The sequence below is a fragment of the Tympanuchus pallidicinctus genome, unplaced genomic scaffold (assembly GCF_026119805.1).
Source record: "Tympanuchus pallidicinctus isolate F22 unplaced genomic scaffold, pur_lepc_1.0 scaffold3, whole genome shotgun sequence".
Classification (NCBI taxonomy): Eukaryota; Metazoa; Chordata; class Aves; order Galliformes; family Phasianidae; genus Tympanuchus; species Tympanuchus pallidicinctus.
Genome location: NW_026294747.1, coordinates 4,563,626 through 4,583,081, shown reverse-complemented (window position 1 = coordinate 4,583,081; position 19,456 = coordinate 4,563,626). Strand labels below are relative to the sequence as shown.

Genomic DNA, 19,456 nt, shown 5'->3' with positions numbered 1-19,456 from the left:
CTGAGGTTTGGGGGAGATTCATTGTTTTTTTTCACCCACTCATCTGATCCTCTGTTCAATCCTTCAGAAGATCACAATAAAGATTTTTTCACCGAAACAATGCATTAGGTGAAATCTCCTAGAGCAAAATCATTCTGAATATCACTATTCACTGCAGAGCCCTTTCTGCTGCCCTAGGGAGGCAGCCTCCCAAGTTACAGAATTCTATTACCTGTAACATGTACAAAAGTGATTGTAGCTCTGAATCCTTCAAAGTTCTCTGTTTCATCAGAGTGAAAGACAACCAGCATCATGGAAGAGGAGCTTAGAACAGGCGCTGGTAGGAGAAACCCACATGATCTAGCTAAAAACGAGAAAGCAAAGGTTCACACAAGATTAAAAGGTAGTTTTTCGTATTTACCTTTTTCAACAGTGCATACACAGAATGTGCATTCCAGTTGTTACACGAGAGGGTAAAACAAACCCAAAACTGTGCACAAGAGAGGGTCAGATAAGCCAATGGAGGCTGAACAATTGTTCTACTATTTCTGTCAGTTTGTTCAGTAATTATCTCACAAGAACAAGGAGACTCTTGGCATTATTTCACAAGATATTATGGCAGCACTTGTAGTCGTAGGTTGCCAGTGCATGTAGATTACATTGGAAACTTGGGTTTCCTTGTCAGCATTGAAACACTAACATCTGCCAGTGCTAACCTTAGTACCAGTATCAGACTTGAGTGGCACAAGTCTTTCCTTCTTTTGATGTAAGCCAAAGGAATCTCCAGCTAAGCATTGTATGAGAATTGCATGAACATTCATCTTGAGTGAAGAATTGGATGCTGAAAGGGTGAAGTCCTGGGTGCTTTCTGCCTGGCATCATTTATTTACTATAAAAACAAATGACAGCCTTATGCTTCTCCCCCCTCCATTTTATTTTTTAAATAGACATGAATTCAGATTGCATTCCATATAGAATGTAAATGCACACAACTGTTGCTAGATGACTTTTTGTCTCCATAAAAGGAACAGAAGAACCAATACAAGCAAGCACTTTCAAGGTACTGAAACTAGTACCTGCAGCAACACCTGAGACTCTGGAGGTAAATTTCAGTTTACACTGTAAAAGAAGGCTACTGAAAGTCACAGAAATAATAGGTCCCCAAAGTATGCCAAAATTAAAAGCCAAACCAATTTCCTCTTCTTTTTCCACATCTTCATACACAGTAACAGCATCATAAGAACAATCTTCACTCTCTTCTACTTCAAAAGACTGGTATGTAAGCTTTAAAAAAAAAAAAGAAGAAGAAGAAAGTGAATCCTGTTGAATTCACGAACTGGAATTCAAAGCTCTAAATAATGTCTTTAATAATCTCAAGAATTCTCTTAAAGTCTAATCTCTGTGGTGTTCAGGCCCCTCACATAACATTAAATTTGATAGAAGAAAGCATCATGGTAAAGTCTAAACCAGGAAATCCTATTTTACTATAACCCAAAGGAGAAGTCCAAACCTATCTGCCTTTTGGGACAGAAAGGGATTTCTCTCAAGTGTGTCCAACAGCATTATTCAAGCTTATGTTGCTGGATCTTGCTCGTCTTTAGCTGCACGCTTTCTTGTCAACTAAATGATGCCCACTTTCATTCCACAAACACAAGAAGGGCACATCCTTTACCTTTATTACATGGTCTTCTGGCGCACAAATAATCCATTGACAGTCTGCCAGATTGCTGTAGTGCTCTGGATAGTGCATACTTTGCAACACTCCTTCTTCAAAAAGGACAGCTAAGGACTCACAGCCAGAATCTAGAAATCCATCAAGAAACAAAAATTGAGGCACCTATTAAACTATTCACACATACAACAGGGAAAAAAGAAACCCAGAAAACCTCTTGTGGTGCTTTCACACAGAAATAGGAAAACAGCAGCAAGCCAAATCCTTCTGCAAGAAAAACACAACAAAATGTTTTCAATCTGTTCCCAGGCAGAAGAGACGTTCAATCGTGACTACAGCACGTCCCCTGTGATACAGGCAGTGTGCTGCAGAGTGAGTTACCTGTGTGGGAGTGATAGAAGTGCAGGACACAGGCACGTCAGAAGAACATTTGCCAATTTTATTTGGAAATGAAAGTGGAGGTATGGAATCAGCAGGTATGACTTTCTTGCTAAGCAGTGGCAAGTCCCCCCAGAGGGGATTCCTCCCTGTGCTTGCAGATCATAAAGGAATTAAACTGACTGAAAAAGCTGCAGAAGTAGAAACAACAGATGTCTGTTTTTGTAAGTACTGTCCAGACTCAGGAGATGACGCTTGTACCTGCCCCCTAGTGATGATAAACCACTCTGCAGAGCAAAATTGAAAGTAGCTTTCACTGGAAATTTAGCTATTAATTTCTAAAACTGTCTGTAAGTGGAGAAGGAAATTAAATCATTCTAGAGGATTTAGGGAAGAGGCAAAGTAACAGGAGGTTTTTTTTCTGAGCAGCATCTGTCCCTATCTCTTACTGGCATCTCAGTTTTTCCACAATGCCGCGCATCAGCCAAAGCACACTTACCTTGTTCACAATGGCATCTGCTTAGGAAAAATCACAGAAGCTTTCTTTGAGTTAGACTTACCAGGATGGATACGTGGTGCAAGAGCTTTATAAGTCATAGAAAAACCAGTTCCATGATCCTTGTTGTCAGAAACAAATTTCAGCCTTATATTGTCGGACCCAATCAAAATAGGCAATGGAAGATCTCCTCCACAGAATTTCCCTGAAACAAAATTTCAGAGAATAATCACTGTTTAAAGTCTTCACTCATTTGAGAAAACTCTGCTGTACAATTTTTAGCACTTGCTTATAAAACTTTGTAGCTGAAAAAGAAATCGTCTTTCTATTCCTATTGCCAATTAATCCGTTAGCACAAATAAAAGATGCACATTTAAAAATCCTTGACATCAGCAATCCATATGCTGACACAGTTCTAACGAATGAAAGGATACACTGACATTATTTTATAGAATAAAAACTCACTCACCAGCAACCAACAACTCACCAACAAGTCTGTTGTCTTTTGAATAGACTGATAAAGAATCATACTCGCAAAACGTTTCCAGCTCTATATCGAAGTGGGAAAAACGAAGCAATATATAATTTCCTTCTGATACAAACAGAGTCCATACACACAACCTGTAATGACAATGCTCCCATTCACAAAACTGGAATTAAAAACAACAACAACAACACAGGTACCAGAAAGATCTTCTGGTGAAATCTGTGTTTTGTCTACTCACTGATGGTTTTGATAGAACTGTTCAGAACTTCCAGGAAAATTTAATTCTCCTTCACTGTCTGGGAGCTTGCCATCCTGAACACTACAAAATGCTGCATTGTAGAGTTAGAACAAGAATCAGGTTTGACACATACACAATCCTCTGTTACACCAAACATCTAGATAATATTGTGGGATGTAAGACTGTTCATCTGTACCTTGTTTCTGATGGCAGAATTACGTTAGGTCTTCCCTCTCTTCTATTTGAAATGACAACAAGTCACTTTTAAATCACATAATTTAGAGGCAAAAGCCAAGCTCTGCCACTGTAAAAACAGTGGTGCTTTCTTATCACCTTAACAAAAGTATTTGTTAAATGATGATTTTGGTATCAGGATTTTTTGGACAGGAAAAACACATACCTCAGGATTATGCTTTTATTGCTGACCATTTGTAATAAAATTATTAGCTGTTTTGCAGCAGAACACTTTTGCAACAGTACAATAGGGGACTGGAGGAAGCAAAAGTGGTTTTCTCTGGATGACTACTGCTAGAAACCACAGATACCCATAAAATGTCTCCTCTTTGCCTTTCCTTCTCTTTGCCAAGGTAAGCCAGCAAGACAAAAACAAAGTACACACACGGAATTAAAATATAACCTCAGCTGTTAAATAAATTATATTCAGGAATAGATGAAAACAATTTTTTGTTTGTTTGTTTTTACATTCCATTCACAGAAATAGACACCAGATAAGTAGATAGATTCATCACAGATGAGCAGAAACTACTATCAATTTTACCTGATGTTTTCTGTTTAGAATCTGTGCTTTCATACACAGAACCAACATCATTAATTAGATTTCATGCATTGCTTGAGGTTCTGTCCTACATTTTTTCCCCATTAATTCTATTTGCATTTCAATAAATTAATGCCTTATACTTATCTGCCTTAAGGGAAATTCCTTTTTGAAGTCACCTGCACATATGCACTATCTTTCTTCAGGAAATTCCTTACTAAGCTAGAAAAAAACCCCTATGTATTTAAAGTATACATTTTAAAGTGTATTAATAAGTCATACTATAAATAGGTTTTTTTCTTCACAGATCACATATGAGATTATTTGAGAAGGCTGGTTAGATTCTAATGCAGATACAAAATGTTGAAAAAATACTACTCACGTGTAGAACTTTTCATTTTCAGATCTAGTGAAAGAGGGGTAGGGAAGGGAGTGAAAAAAAAAAGTGTTATTACAGTTTCTCACTCACAGTGTAGGCTTTATTTTAACAGTGTGAGATAGTAGGTTTATACAGCTAGCACTGATGAAAGTTTGAATTCTTGAGGACATCGTGCCTTCAGTAAACTATGGCTGAAATCAAAATTACAAGTTCAGCCAAAGCTGGCTTCTAAATAACCAACTCTAGAGAAGATACATCTAGAATTAATAATACATGTATAGGCCTCTCAGTCTGAGCAGCATTCTCTCTGTATATACCTGATGAACTACACATCTCAAGGTAGGGTAGCAGAATCCAACTACCACCTTATTACCAGGGACACAGAGATGCTAAGCCTGACTGCAGTAACAGTCAAGATTCTTTGCACCAGTGCTATGGTGTAAAAAAGTGGGTAGTGAAACCCAGCATAATGCAACTGAGAACTGACTGCCCATTCCATTTACCAAATCACTTTTGCTGCTCATTGGAGCCAATAATCTTCAGTTACTATAGTAATTTTGGTGTTCTTTGTTTTTTTTTTTCTTGAAAACTCAGTGATCCATTATTGTAAATTCATATAGAGAAGACATTGCCTTTCTCTTATTTTCCTTTAACTGAGAACATATTTTTCAGAAACTAAACCCTATTCATTTTTCTTTGACATTACGAAGGTCCTTTTTTTTTTCCTAATCATCAGTTGAAGCCAGTTTCTAGTGGGAGAAATATGAGTACTATATCTTGAAAACGGTAAAATTAAATGAAATATGATTATGAGACAGAAAAGCGACAGAGGTGAGAGAGAAATTTTTATAGAGACTCAATACCAGCACTCATATTTTCTTGAATCCAGTAAAGCACTGCACTGAGGTCTGTGAATATTCCAGGAGACCCTCTTTCATAATGTTTCTTCTTCTCATTACCTCTCCAGCCACGAGCACATCCCATCCCCCAGGAAATCACACCAACGAGAATCCAGGCACCGTGCTTACGTTGGCACAAGAGAGGACCCCCAGAGTCTCCCTGTAAGAACCCCCAAAACTCACAGGTCACAAAAAGAGCACGGGTACCACTGAGCTAGCCTTGAAGAGTTTGTTAAGTCATCTTTTGTAGTGTAGCAATAAACCTGCCACACAGGGAGAAGTCATTTGGAAGAAAAAAAGGAACAACCAACCAACCAAACAAACAAAAAAAAACATTAAAAAAAGACTTTCCTTTTTATTGTGTTTAGTCAGGATTGTGATGACAGGAGAGATGAATTTCTTTGTCATTTACTCATGACAAAAGGAGCAAGGAGACTGTTTGTTTTGTCATTTTAAAATTTTCCCAAGACAAGGAATCTTCTTTTTTTTTCCCTTGTTTTCCAAGGCAGTATTTTCTAACTTCCTGCATACTGCGCTAGGAACATTTGTTACTCAGTGTTTTTATCAAGTGCTTTGAAGTTTAAAAGCCCTAAACATCACAGCACTGGGATACATTGTGAAGTTGCTGTCAGGAACCTGTTGTGCAATTCACACAATAATTAAAATAGTTTCATGGAATTAAGTGTATTCTCCCATATAGATGCTTTTAAAGAATTCACACATCGAAATAGAATACAAAATTACATTTATTCACTTAGGCGCTTAGAAACTTGAGTTTCTGAGAAACAATTCAAGTACACAAGGCTCTTTGTTCAACTGACCTGGCAGGCATCTTTTCCTCCATCTGGAAATCCAGCACACAGTATAGTGTCACCTTGGATGGGCTTCTTTAAAGTTGACAATGCTGTTGAACATTCCCTACTATTTAGAATTGGTAGATTGACTTCATATAAAACCTGAGGGAGCACTCCATCTGGAACAAAAAAAAATTGTTCAAAATGAAATACTGAGTGGTGAACTTTTAATGTCACTGCTGATACACAAAGAAAAACACACTGAGAACTTGCTCCATATCTTCCTATGGCTATGAGCATGTTTTGATAAACATACAGTTTTGCATATACAAGCAGTTTTACTTGAATAAATTTCAAAGTGTCTCCAGCATAATATACAGGTCCATATATTTTTGTGATCCATTTTGAAACAGTTAACAGATAGACAGAAGCCCGCAGAGATTCGAATTTGAGATTATAAGCTTATTCCCAGTTGACAGTTACTTCTGGTCTCTGTACAGCTTATGCAGTCAAGCTCTTAACTTCAGAAATAAACACTGCATATTGGAACAGAGAGGATTCTAAAAAAAATATCTAAAATTCAGTAAGAAAATCTGACAAGAAAACATTCACTGATCTGAAGACAGTATCTGTATCTGCTTTCTATGCAGATAACGGATTTGCTTCACAATTCATTGCCCATTTTAAGAAAGGGAAGAACACAGGAATGAATGACTGACAAAAACACTGTGAAATCAGAATGTCAAAGAAAAATTCCAGTAACTTACTCTCTCTTAAACGGCCCCAGCCACAAGTAGTGCAGATATAACCCGCTTCAAATTTTTCACCTGGATCAGGAAGACATGCTGGCAAAACTGATGAACCTGCCATACATGACATTTCTTGATAACTATTTGAAAGAGCATCATCATAAAATAAATAAAAAAAAAAAGTAACAAAAAATCCCGTGTTTTATTTCTCACTTTCTAAAAAGGGAATTATTTCTATGGCATTTAAAACTTCATCTATCATTTGATAATTTATCTGTGCTGCTGCTTCTTTATTTTAGCCACAGATAAATATGATCTTACTGAAGTTGAAGGTTCCATCCAGCTTAAGAAGGGCTATGTCATAGTTCATCGGCCTTCGTGGGTCAAAGTTTGGATGTTTAATGATATATTTAACAGGCAGTGTCTGCTCTCCATTCTCCCTGATTCTTAAGTCATGCTCTCCTGCAGTGACGTTCAAATACTTGAGTAGGTTCCTGTAAGAATTGCAAAATAAAAATTCAACTACAGAATCTTCAAAATGAAAGGGAAAATGTAGTTGTTTGTAAACAGAAGAGTTTTACTAATGGTATCTAATACCGTTCATCTTCAGATTTTAGAGTATAATATGTGCAGTCAACACGAGTTGAATCAGCCCTACATTAGAAACTGGGAGGTACAAGAACAGTGAAAAAATCAGATTTGCTTCACTCCTATCTATATTTAAGTGATCTGCTAAAGAACGAGATCCTATTCTTGTGTTTAAAGTTGATTGATCACACTGCTTCTCCAGTGGAAGAAGTACAGAAAAAAATCTAAGACCACTTCTCTAGCATTCGCAGTTCATGTTTCAAAAATGTTGTGAATCCTGACTTCGGGTTCCTAGTACCAACTCAAAACATAGAATCATCGTAGAAACACAGAATGGCCTGGGTTGAAAAGGACCACAATGCTCATCCAGTTCCAACCCCCTGCTGTGTGCAGGGTCACCAACCAGCAGACCAGGCTGCCCAGAGCCACAGCCAGCCTGGTCTTGAATGCGTCAAGGAATTGAACGTCCACAGCCTCCTTGGGCAACCTGTTCCAGTGTGTCACCACCCTCTGAGTAAAAAACTTCCTCCCAATTTCTAATCTAACCGTGTCTCAGTTTAAAACCATTCCCCCTTGTCCTATCACTACCCACCCTTGTAAACAGCCATTCCCCCTCCTGTTTTTATGCTCCCTTCAAGTACTGGAAGGTAACAATGAGGTCTCCCCAGAGCCTTCTCTTTGCCAAACTAAACAAGTCCAGTTCCCTCAACCCTTCTTCATAGAAGCGGTGCTCCAGCCCTCTGATCATCTTAGTGGCCCTCCTCTGGACCCATTCCAAGAGTTCTGCATCTTTCTTGTACTGGTGTCTCCAGGTCTGGACTGAGTACTCCAGATGAGGCCTCACAAGAGCCAACATGTAGCAAGGAATCAAAAAACCAAACCAAAACAAAACAAAAAAATCAACAAGCCACCATGACAAATTTACTATTCTGCTTCAAATTTATTCATCAGTCTGATGACTTACTGTATTAAGAGGCTTCATAGTAATTCAGTTACTGCCTGTCTTTCTGCAGTTAACACAAGCTTCAGTTTTTGGGTAGTTTAACCAAGATGGAATCACATACCATGTCCAATAAAGATCAAATTTATAATTCCAAATGATTCATTAGTACAAAGTATTGGCTACAAGATCATTATAATCTCTGTGAAGGCACAACCAAAACCTTGCCTAGTTAATTATTTTTTTTTAGAGCATAGGCTGAATTATCAGTATGCAAGAGATCAGTACTTGACTATTCACCATTTAATTGAATATATAATGCCAGCTTCTACCTCTGAAAAAAAATATTGTAATCACCTGATAATCTTAAGTAGGTTATCATGATATTAGACTTCTATAGGGGGAGGAATAATTCCATGCACCAGTACAGGTTGGGAGATGAGCTGCTGGAGGGGAACTCTGTGGAGTGGGACCTGGGTGTCCTGGTGGACAGCAGGTTGGCCATGAGCCAGCAGTGTGCCCTTGTGGCCAAGAAGACCAATGGGACCCTGGATGCATTAAAAAGAGCATGGCCAGCAGGTCGAGGGAGGTGATCCTCCCCCTCAACTCTGCCCTGGTAAGACCTCATCTGGAGTACTGCATCCAGTTCTGGGCTCCCCAGTACAAAAAAGACAGGGATCTCTTGGAAAGAGTCCAGCGGAGGGCCACGAAGATGGTGAAGGGCCTGGAGCATCTCTGCTATGAGGAAAGGCTGAGTGAACTGGGTCTGTTCAGCCTTGAGAAAAGAAGGCTGAGGGGGGACCTGATCCAGGTCTATAAATATCTGAGGTGTGGGGGGCAGAATGGCGAGGCCAGACTGTTTTCAGTGGTGAGTGGAGACAGGACAAGGGGAAACGGCTGGAAACTGCAGCATAGGAAGTTCTGCACAAATGTGCGAAGGAACTTCTTTACAGTGAGGTGACGGAGCACTGGAACAGGCTGCCCAGGGAGGTGGTGGAGTCTCCTTCTCTGGAGATGTTCAAGACCTGCCTGGATGCCGACCTGTGCGACCTGCTGTAGGGAACCTGCTTTGGCAGGGGGTTGGACTCGATGATCTCTGGAGGTCCCTTCCAACCCCTACAATTCTGTGATTCTGCGATTCTGTGATCTACAATTTCAAAATCAGTTTCTATCCAAATTGAAAGGCCATTTATTCTTATTTATGGAATGTTCAAAAGTACTTCTCCCTTCCTGATAAAAAGTGGAAAATACTAGTTACAAATGAAAGAGCAGCATCCATGAGCAATCTCCAGAAAAAGACACTACATTATACAAGCTTTTACACTCAACGTTTTTTTGAGCCTGCAGCCTGCTCCACAATGCAGTGTGATCCATGGATCGCATCCATACCTGTCTGTGACGCAGTGAGCTGCCGTGACCACCCACTGAGCAGAAACAATGGTGCCTCCACAGAAATGCTTTTCTCTTCGTTTCAAGGAAACCTGTTTCACATAAAGACGACATGTTAAATACACAAGATCTTTACATCTGCTTTGACTGCACTTGAGAAAGAAAGGACAGAGTTGTGTACGCAGGTATTCTTTAAAGATTCACATAGCTAAGGTTCATGCAGCACTTCAGTCAAACAGATTTTGATGGCATTCTCATGTTCCTTGGGCATAAGTGATTCTAAACTTTGCTGTCTCCCTTGGTTGTGACTTTGTACCTGGATAAAAACAACATGCATGTAATAGATACCAATTCACTGAATTACTCAAGATTGTGTAAAGGTTACCAGTAAGTTGAGAATTTTTCCTTTGTAGGTCACTGGGCAAATCAGAGCATGAGAGAGCCTTTGATGTTTATACCACAGTCTTTATCCAATTCATTCTAAACTGAAAACTCCAAGCTTCGTGAGGTATTCCATCTTCCAAACTGCAAGTCTGTGATCCTAGACAATGGTTGGGGTGCTGAGGTGCTCTTTTATTTCTGACCAGTTTCACTCGTGCCTCTTTACACAGCCTAATCTAAACACACTCTTTTCAGAACTAATGATGAAATAATAAATGATAAGCAAAGGCTTGTCATAGATCATAACAGATCTATATCCTCTCTGCTCCACTGAAAAACAGAGCAGAGCTCAGTGATACATTCTAAGTGGAAATAAGTACAAAGTATAACAAAGTATAACGGTTTTCTTCTTTTCTCATTTCTGTAAAAACAAAGAAAGAAGGGCTTTGTTCTGAAGATAAAACCACATTTTCTTCTGCAAACCTGCCATGGATGTGAGCCCTGTTTCACCTGGTTCCCCCCAACAATCCGAGTGAAAAGGTTAAAGTCACTCCATGGTCTTGTCTCACGAACTTTCTGCCCGCACTTAGGATCTGAGAGGTAAAAACAAGAAAAAGAAGGAATGATTTAATCTAGATTTAATTTTTTCCACTTTTGAGCAAAATACAATTGGAAGACACAGCCTGAAACATAGGTCAGGTGCAGTGCCTCTACTAGGGCAGGAAGCACAGTTTATAATGAGCTGCCCAGCCTAAATCCACACTTGGGATAAGTCACTGCACTGCCATGTGCAAATATGAAGTGAGGAAAGAAAAAAAAAGGACCACAAGACAACATTTTTACAGAGATTTAGCTTGTACCAAAAAGAATATGGTCCTGTGTTTAAAAATGGGGGAAAAAAATAAAATCATCATTGGTTGGATGAGAAATTCCTATGTAAGCTGTATCAGTTTCACCTGTATGGCTCTGTAATGAAGCAAGAGAATGTTGCACGGACAGACATGCTGCTATATGTTGGACTGCTGAAATGAGTAGATTATAATGCTTTAGATACCATATCTGTTTTGACAGCCAGAATAGAATTCTGCAATGAAGAAAGTGGTCTGCAGAACTTAGGAAGGAAATCAAGCTGCAAATCTAAAATGGAAGCATAAAATCAGTGCTTTCTTTTCTAGTTTGCTGTAGATCAGTAATTCTTCACAAAGGAAAGAGAACAATTGCAATTTTAATAATTTTGCCAAAATGAAGTATATTCTGGATCTTAAGATCTGAGACAACGTAAGGAAAGACTCATATTTCATTTGCATCCCACAGGTAACTTGCCAAATTAGGACCTTCATTAATCTGTTGCAGTTTTGAGAGTAGTTAATTTGGTTGTTTATAATTCATATTTATTTTACTCATTCTGAATCATCAATAAATCAGTCAGAAGTTGCTTGAAAATTACTCATTAAAAATAACATTACTTTACAGACTTGGAATGGAATAAAACCAAGGAATTAAAAAAGAGGAATGGAATGAAACCAGGGAATTAAAACCATACCAGTTATTCTAACACTACCTTGTACTTCATCTACCACCGCTCAGGATCAAAATCCCATTGGGTGAAACTGTTGCAGCTCCTTTGTTTCAGCAGTCACTGCTGTCATTGCCTACAAACAAAACCTTTAGCGTGTAGAAAATTGTTAAAGCCAGATGTGAAACTTTGATCCTACCTTTCTGAAGAGTGTATGATACAGCACGGGACTCTGTAATACAAATAACCCCCATGAGGAGTAACAGCAGCTCACTGTTAGTAATGCACATCTTGGGGTTTGAAGTGACAGTCTGAAAACAAGGAGAGTTTTTATAGTGGCAAAGAAGCCCAAATATTGCAATGCAGGAGAACATCAACTAATTGAGGTAGAAGTTACTCATTAATCCAGCCATAGAGCACTTGACTGCATAAGTAAGTTTTTCAAATGTAACGAAGCATGATTCTTTCATAAGACTTAATTCATTACAGAAGTCTTTGCTGTAAAATACCAGCTAAAATTCACCCCCCTCCCAAAACTAGGAGTTTGTTTTTCAAACAACAGAAGTAGATATTGTGTGCTCTGCTAGCAACACTTAACCAGGCTGACCTAAACACAGAAAAACACATGTGAACAAAGTATCGATTGATATTTGCCCCAACAATTTCTATAGCTCCTGAACAGGCAATACTTTATATTTCCTGCATACTTTATATTTAGCCAATTTCTTAGTCTGAGAAACACAACAAGAGATTGTAATTTGGTTGACAGCACGCTGTGTTGTATGAGACACACAAATAGCTCTTGCTGTACAAAGATAGCTCTCTGCGTCACAGTATGTTTTTTTTTTCTTCAGAGAAGCAGTGTTATCTCTCCTTTTTTAAAAGCGATTAAGGAGGTCAGGGCTTAGCTTTTTAAAAACGTTTCAATATTTCAGTATTGCTGCAGTCAGCAGCACCAGTTCCAACTCACTTGGATGACTAAGTTGCATTTTAATAGCAAATTAAGTGCAAGTCTCCTAGAAGGCTGTCTGAATCCTAAATAAAGAACAAACTAGCAGTTACAGTCAGAGATTTGAAATAGAAACCATAAGATAACATACCTTGTGAATTTGCCACTTAAAAGTTTTGTCTCATCAGTTTTAGAATAGGATAACAGAAACCAACTTTTACCCCAAATAAGCAAACTCATAGGAAGCAACAGAATACAAAATCTGTCATGGAAAACATTGCCTCAAATCCCCAGTATCAGTTCTGTATACTGCAAAGTTCTCTGATTATCCACCACAGTGACATCCCTTGGAATGATGCCATCCAACAGGATGATGTGAAAGAAAGAAGAAAAAAATCTCAGCAATGATGCTGTGCAAACAACACCTGTCTGATCATTGATAAGAAATACAAACATCTGGTCCACTGGCAAATGCAGAAACAATCATTTCATTTCAAATTTATGGCAGAGAGGCAACACTTACTGTGCAGCAGCCCAGGAGATCAGGAAGAAAAAGCACAGAATGGCATGTTCTGTACAACCTGTCTCTTGCCTGGGAGACAGGCTTTCCTGTCTAACTATTCTTTGTTCTTTTCATTTTATTCTTTTTAATCTTTCTCCCCCTGAAGCTATCTTCACACAGTATGCACAGACAGAGACAACAATGATTTACCTATTTCTCTCACTAGCTTGCTTCTGTTACTCCTAAAACTCACAGCTTTGGCAAGCAGCACTGCCAGCATCACTCCTGAAACAAAGGCAAAGGTCAAATCTTACGACAATCCCCAACCACTCACCTACTCTGAATCCCAGTGTAGGGCTGGCCTCGTCCTGTTAGCAGCTCATATCTTTGCACATAGGTTATTCCAAAAATAATTTATTTCCATGGAAATTACAACAGATACAAAGAGCACAATAACACTATTTGATAGAGCAAATTCATCTACAAAACATTTTTCAATATAGTCACCATCACTACCTACGCATTTTTGCCAGCAATGAACACAAGCCTGCATGTCATGCTTGTAAAAGTCTATACCCTTGGAGGTGACCTATCTTCATCATCACCACTGTTGAAACACCCAGTGTGTCACTGCACTCACATTCACTGGTTGGTCTCTACAAATGTAGAGATAAATATTTTAGAGTGTTGATAAATATCAATGGGTGACATTTCTTCATGCATGAAGGAATTCAATTCTACACCTTTGCTTCATTCACACTTCCATGTCAGTGCCATCTGTCACACAACAACATGTAACAGAATACTGGTGGGAAGGTTCTAGTTCTACTGCCATACCACCAACATCCACCTCTGGCATCATGGGCCAACACAATAAAATAGGAGGCATTACTTTCAGAGGGGCCCTTGTAATTGAATACCTTAAGGACCCCTTTGCTCTTCACCGCTGACAAGACCAGAATGAAAAATGTGTTTTTAAGGTTCACTGATCTTCTGGACTTGTTACAAGGCCACTGCTAGAAAACCAGAAAACCTATTTATTCTATAAAATTAATAATTTTGTATCTTAAAAAAAACATAATTGATTAAATATTATGCTTTATAAACGCTTTCATATATATACATTTATGAATCCAGTAGTTCCTGGGAAATAGAAATCTAGTGAAAGCAGTTTTAGTTTTAATTTAGTTTTAATAGGGATTAAATTATTTAAATTTTGATAGTTTTACATTAATTTCAATTTTCAAACAAATTTATTTTATACCAATTTAGATCTACTGTAATTCCAATCACTTGACACATATTATGCCTCTTTCCAATGTAACAAGAAAATCCAGTTTAACTCTCACAATTCTAGCATTTTTGTAAAACCAAGAGGCATTTAATATGCATACAAAGACCTGAAAAGAATAATAAAAGAGATCATTCAATTTTAATACACTTACAAACAAATTACACATAAAAACAGACACACTGAGAATGATTAACTTTACGTTCGCTTGTTTCAGACTAAGACTTCATCTTATTTCAAAGACCATGCATTGGATGGCAACAAGCTCTTTCAGAAGGGATAGAGGAGGAAAGAGGGGTGGTGGTGTGGCCATTTGTATTAAAGACTGTCTTTAATATGTTGTTGAAGAGCTTGGAGTTCGGAATGACAGAGTTGAGAGTCTATGGGTAAGGATCGTGGGAAGGCCTGTAGAGGTGACATCTTGTAGGGGGTCTTTTATAGACCACCTAATCAGGATGAAGCGATGGATGAGGCATTCCATGAGCAGCTTGCAGAAGCCACACAATCTCCAGCACTTGTTCTTGTGGCAGACTTCAGTTTCCTGATGTATGTTGATAATATAACACAGCACAGAGGAAGCAGTCCAAGAGGTTTCGAGAGCGTGTGGAAGGTTGCTTCCTAATGCAACTGGTAGGAGAGCCTTCCAGGGGTGTTGCCCTGCTAGATCTGCTCTTCACTAACAGAGAAGGACTGGTGGGAGATATGAAGATTGAGAACTGTCTTGGGCAGAGCGACCATGAAATTGCAGAATTCTCTATTCTTGGAGATGTCAGAAGGGTGACCTGCAAAAGTACTATCTTGAACTTCCAGAGGGAGGACTTTTACCTGTTCAGGACACTTGCAGCACGGGTCCCTTGGGAGTCACTTCTTAAGGGTAAAGGGGTCCAGGAAGCCTGGACATTCCTCAAGATGGAAATCTTAAAGACACAAGAACAGGCTGAATGTCATAAGGAGAGCTGCAGGAGAAGACCAACGTGGGTGAGCCGAGAACTAGTGTTGAGACTCTGGAAGAAAAAGGGAGTTTATGTCCTCTGGAAGAAGGGACAGGCTGCTTGGGGAAATTACAAGGAAGTTGATAAGGTATGCAGGGAGGAAATTAAGAGGGCAAAAGCCCAACTTGAACTCAGATTGGCCACTGCAGTAAAAGAGAATAAGAAATCCTTTTATAAATATACCAACGGTAAGAGAAGAACCAAGGAGAATTTCTATCCTTCACTTGATGCATCAGGGAATGTGGCCACTGAGGATAAGGAGAAGGATGAGGGCCTCAACACCTTCTTTACATCTGCCTTTAATAGGCAAACCAATTAACCTCCTGGCATTTTACGCCCTGATCTGGAAGCCTGGGATGCTACTCAGAATATACCTCCAGCGATTCAGGTGGAGACAGTCAGAGAGCTCCTTCTCCACCTGGACTGTCACAAGTCCATGGGACCGGATGGGCTGCACCCTCAGTGCTGAGGGAGCTGGCGGGGTGATTGCCGAGCTGCTCTCGGCCATCTATCAGCGTTTCTGGTTAACTGGAGAGGTCCTGGAGGATTGGAGGCTCGCTGATGTGACTCCCATCTTCAAGAACAGCCATAAAGAGGGTCCAGGGAACGACAGGCCTGTCAGCCTGACCTCGGTACCAGGAAAAGTCATGGAGCAAATCGTCTTGGGTGCGATCACACAGCATGTATGTGGTGTCCAGGGGATCAGGCCCAGCCAGCATGGCTTCATGAAAGGCAGGTCGTGCTTGACCAACCTCATCTCCTTCTATGACTGGGTGACCAGACTGGTAGATGAGGGAAAGGCTGTTGATGCAGTCTACCTAGACTTCAGCAAAGCCTTTGACATGGTTTCTCACAGGCTTCTCCTGGGGAAACTGGCTGCCCGTGGCCTGGACAGGTACACCCTTCTTTGGGTAAGGAACTGGATAGAGGGCTGTGCCCAGCGGGTAGAGGTGAATGGAGTGAAGTCCAGCTGGTGACTCGTTTCAAGTGGTGTCCCCCAGGGCTCGGTACTGCAGCCCATCTTGTTTAATATCTTTATTGATGACCTAGATGAGGGGATTGAGTGTATCCTCAGTGAGTTTGCAGATGACACCAAGCTGGGAGGCGGTGTTGATCTGCCTGAGGGTAGGGAGGCCCTTCAGAGGGATCTAGATAAGCTGGATCGCTGGGCTGAGGTGAATGGGATAAGGTTCAACAGGGCCAAGTGCCGAGTCCTGCACTTCCACTTCCAGGGCTACCAGCTGGACGACTGTGAAGAGGAAAGGGACCTGGGGCTGTTGGTTGATGCTCGGCTGAACATGAGCCAACAGTGTGTCCAGGTGGCCAAGAGGGCCAACGGCATCCTGGCCTGCATTAGAAATGGTGTGGCCAGCAGGAAGGTGATCATCGCCCTGTATTCAGCACTGGTGAGGCCACACCTTGAGTACTGTGTTCAGTTCTGGGCCCCCACTACAAAAAAGGCACCGAGGCCCTGGAGCATGTCCAGAGAAGGGCAACAAAACTGGTGTGAGGGGTCTGGAGCACAAGTCTTACAAGGAGCACCTGAAGGAGCTGGGATTGATGAGGAACTGTGATATGGTTTAGTAGCTTGTGGCAGCAATGGTAGTGGAAGGACGGTTGGAGTAGCTGATCTTGCAGGTCATTTCCAACCTTGTGATTCTATGAAAAGCTGAAGGCATTCCCTCCTTGAAATCCTCTTTTCCCAGAATTAAAACATTAAATAATTCAGATACTCACAAATATATTTCCCCTTCTGTTGCAGTACGCGCTGACAACACCCTTCTACAAATAGTCTCATCTTGGGAGTACCATGCCATTGTATCTCATTACACTTTCAGTTTCTGTGGTTGGGCTTTGTGTACTTTTTGACCAGCAAAACTCATTTGCAAAATTAATTTGACCTCTTGCTTAATGCAAACAACAGAACCTCATCTCAACATTCGCACATCAACCATGGAGCTCCTAGTAAGGCTATTTTTTATGGTTTACAAATATAGCAAGGTTTGGCAAACATTGTTTAAAACACTAGAAAACTAAAATTTTGCTACAAAATGCTCATAATGCTATGAATTAATTTTCCTGAAAGATTCATACCAATGTTTTTTCAGTTGTTAGGACACTTTTGGGAAGCCAAATTTTGACTGAAAATTAAGCAAATTAGTACCTCAGAAATGGCTAGAGACAAGTTTTCATCTAAGACTTCTGAATTTACTGAATGTCCATTTATTAATAAAAACAGTGCTAATGATTGATTGCTACTATACCAACAACAAACAGTAACTGTTGAAAATGCAAAAAAAATACAAGTGATCCAAAAATTAAGATGTCTTTCACACTCTTGTAGGTTCATGGCTGCTTTAAACTAACATAAGTTTAGGTTGCTACCAGAAGGGCAGCTGCACCAGTCTCCAATGGAAGCATTTGTTGCTGCTCTTTTGTTTGTGCTAGTCTCAGATCTGGTCAAGCTGTGTGGAGAGCTAAATATTAATCTTTATTCATGTACCTGCATTTCCATTTATAGCTGGACTGGTTTCTTGATCAAAGCTGTTACTCAGAAATTAAATGCTTGTACCAACACAATGAAGAATTAATGCATGCACTAGACAGATCAGTTCATCCTTTTCCATTCCTCTCTCCACTTACAGTTTAAAATACCCAAACCAACCAGGAAACTGGATTTTATTATGACTTCTTATCTGGTTCTGGATAGCAATTGCATCTCAGCTAAATGTCCAGCAACACTGAAGTATCAACCACCACACTGGAAATTACAAAGCCCTTTTTCTTAAGATGTAAAGATCCTTGAAAGAACAAAGCATCATCATAATTTTTCAGCCGGATAACAGGAATTAGAAGGTACAGTCACCCTATATCTCCATAGCTCAAAGAGGATAGTTACTACCACCCTTGCACTACTTACACCCACCCCTTACCCTGATCTATCAGATTCCCTTAGATGTAGACTACATTCTAAGACTCTGTGCTTTAAGCATATCCTCCCATGCTACTGTGTGCCCATTACAGCACAACCGAAAGGGACAATGCTCTTGCCTCACAGAGAGACGCTCAGTTAAGCTTTATTGCTTCTAATTAACTAAAGCAAGAACTCAGAGGGAGCAGTAAAGCAAGAAAGGTTAGCTTTAAACAGTGTTTTTACTTTTATTACACTCTCCTAAATTCTTGAGCCGATCCGTCAGGGCACAAAACAAACTGTACAATATCAAGTTCCTTCAAAAGAATGCTCAGCAGAATAAAAGCCCACAGAAATTCCCCACGACTTTTTTCCCCAGGTCATTTGTTCTCCAGATATAAACATTTCCCACACAAAGATAGAGAGAAGCTTTGGAAGAGAAATGCGTTAAGCTCTTCTTCATGAGGCAAAGCAAAGCAGAATAGTTGCTATACTAGACAAAAGCAATTGGAAATCAAGAACCAAAGGAAACCATACCTGCTAGCATTCTCCTACTTTTCACAATAGCTCTGTTTTCCTGCTCTTAGAACCCAGCAGTACACAAGTATCATAGACATAGGCTCGGTTATTTGTACCTGCAGTAGATAATACTGTGAAATACATTTTTACTTAGAAGCTAAGCCTTCTTACTGATAGTGATTTTATCTTCCAAAATAAACAAGAACAAAATCTAACAAGATGAGCAATGTCAACAAATGTAGTAGTAGCGTGCGCTAAAAAAGGCACATGTTAAGATAGAGGCCTAAGCTTTCTTCAGATAGGATTCAGTATTACATCAACAGCATAATTGATAAACTGGGAAAGGACAAAGGAAGAGAAAGGGAACAGGACTGTGCTTAGTTTACTGCATGCAGTTGCATAACTTGCAATATTCAAAGATTGCCATACATACTAAGCAAGTCAGTGCGGGTCAGAGGATCCTGGTTGCTTAGCTCCCAAACCTATGGCATCCCCTCAGGAATGTTTTATTTCTAATGAAACAGTCCAAGCACAATGAGAGCTCCTCAGTATAAACGTAAATAAAACAAACATAGGAACACTAAGGCATTTATTTCACACAATTGTACTGCCTTATGCTGAGCTAACATACC

The 19,456-nt window shown here is 39.8% G+C and overlaps 1 protein-coding gene across 3 annotated transcripts in view; it reads right to left on the bottom strand.

Annotated features, from left to right (window-relative positions):
- Positions 1 to 19,456, bottom strand: part of OVCH2 (ovochymase 2) — a 40,892-nt gene that overhangs the window by 7,505 nt on the left and 13,931 nt on the right. For 2 of the 3 annotated variants that reach the window (XM_052694358.1, XM_052694356.1), the window contains exons 2-15: positions 11,860 to 11,971; positions 10,628 to 10,737; positions 9,764 to 9,855; positions 7,168 to 7,340; positions 6,865 to 6,960; positions 6,125 to 6,276; positions 5,268 to 5,463; positions 4,408 to 4,431; positions 3,251 to 3,341; positions 3,013 to 3,146; positions 2,590 to 2,730; positions 1,652 to 1,782; positions 1,170 to 1,263; positions 212 to 343 (exon numbers count right to left, since the gene is read on the bottom strand). In XM_052694358.1, coding sequence (XP_052550318.1) covers positions 212 to 343; positions 1,170 to 1,263; positions 1,652 to 1,782; positions 2,590 to 2,730; positions 3,013 to 3,146; positions 3,251 to 3,341; positions 4,408 to 4,431; positions 5,268 to 5,463; positions 6,125 to 6,276; positions 6,865 to 6,960; positions 7,168 to 7,340; positions 9,764 to 9,855; positions 10,628 to 10,737; positions 11,860 to 11,950 — 1,657 coding nt within the window. In that variant the 5' untranslated portion in view covers positions 11,951 to 11,971. Of the gene's footprint in view, positions 1 to 211; positions 344 to 1,169; positions 1,264 to 1,651; positions 1,783 to 2,589; positions 2,731 to 3,012; positions 3,147 to 3,250; positions 3,342 to 4,407; positions 4,432 to 5,267; positions 5,464 to 6,124; positions 6,277 to 6,864; positions 6,961 to 7,167; positions 7,341 to 9,763; positions 9,856 to 10,627; positions 10,738 to 11,859; positions 11,972 to 13,132; positions 13,382 to 19,456 lie in introns of those variants that run through there. The other variant, XM_052694357.1, reaches the window with a different exon arrangement.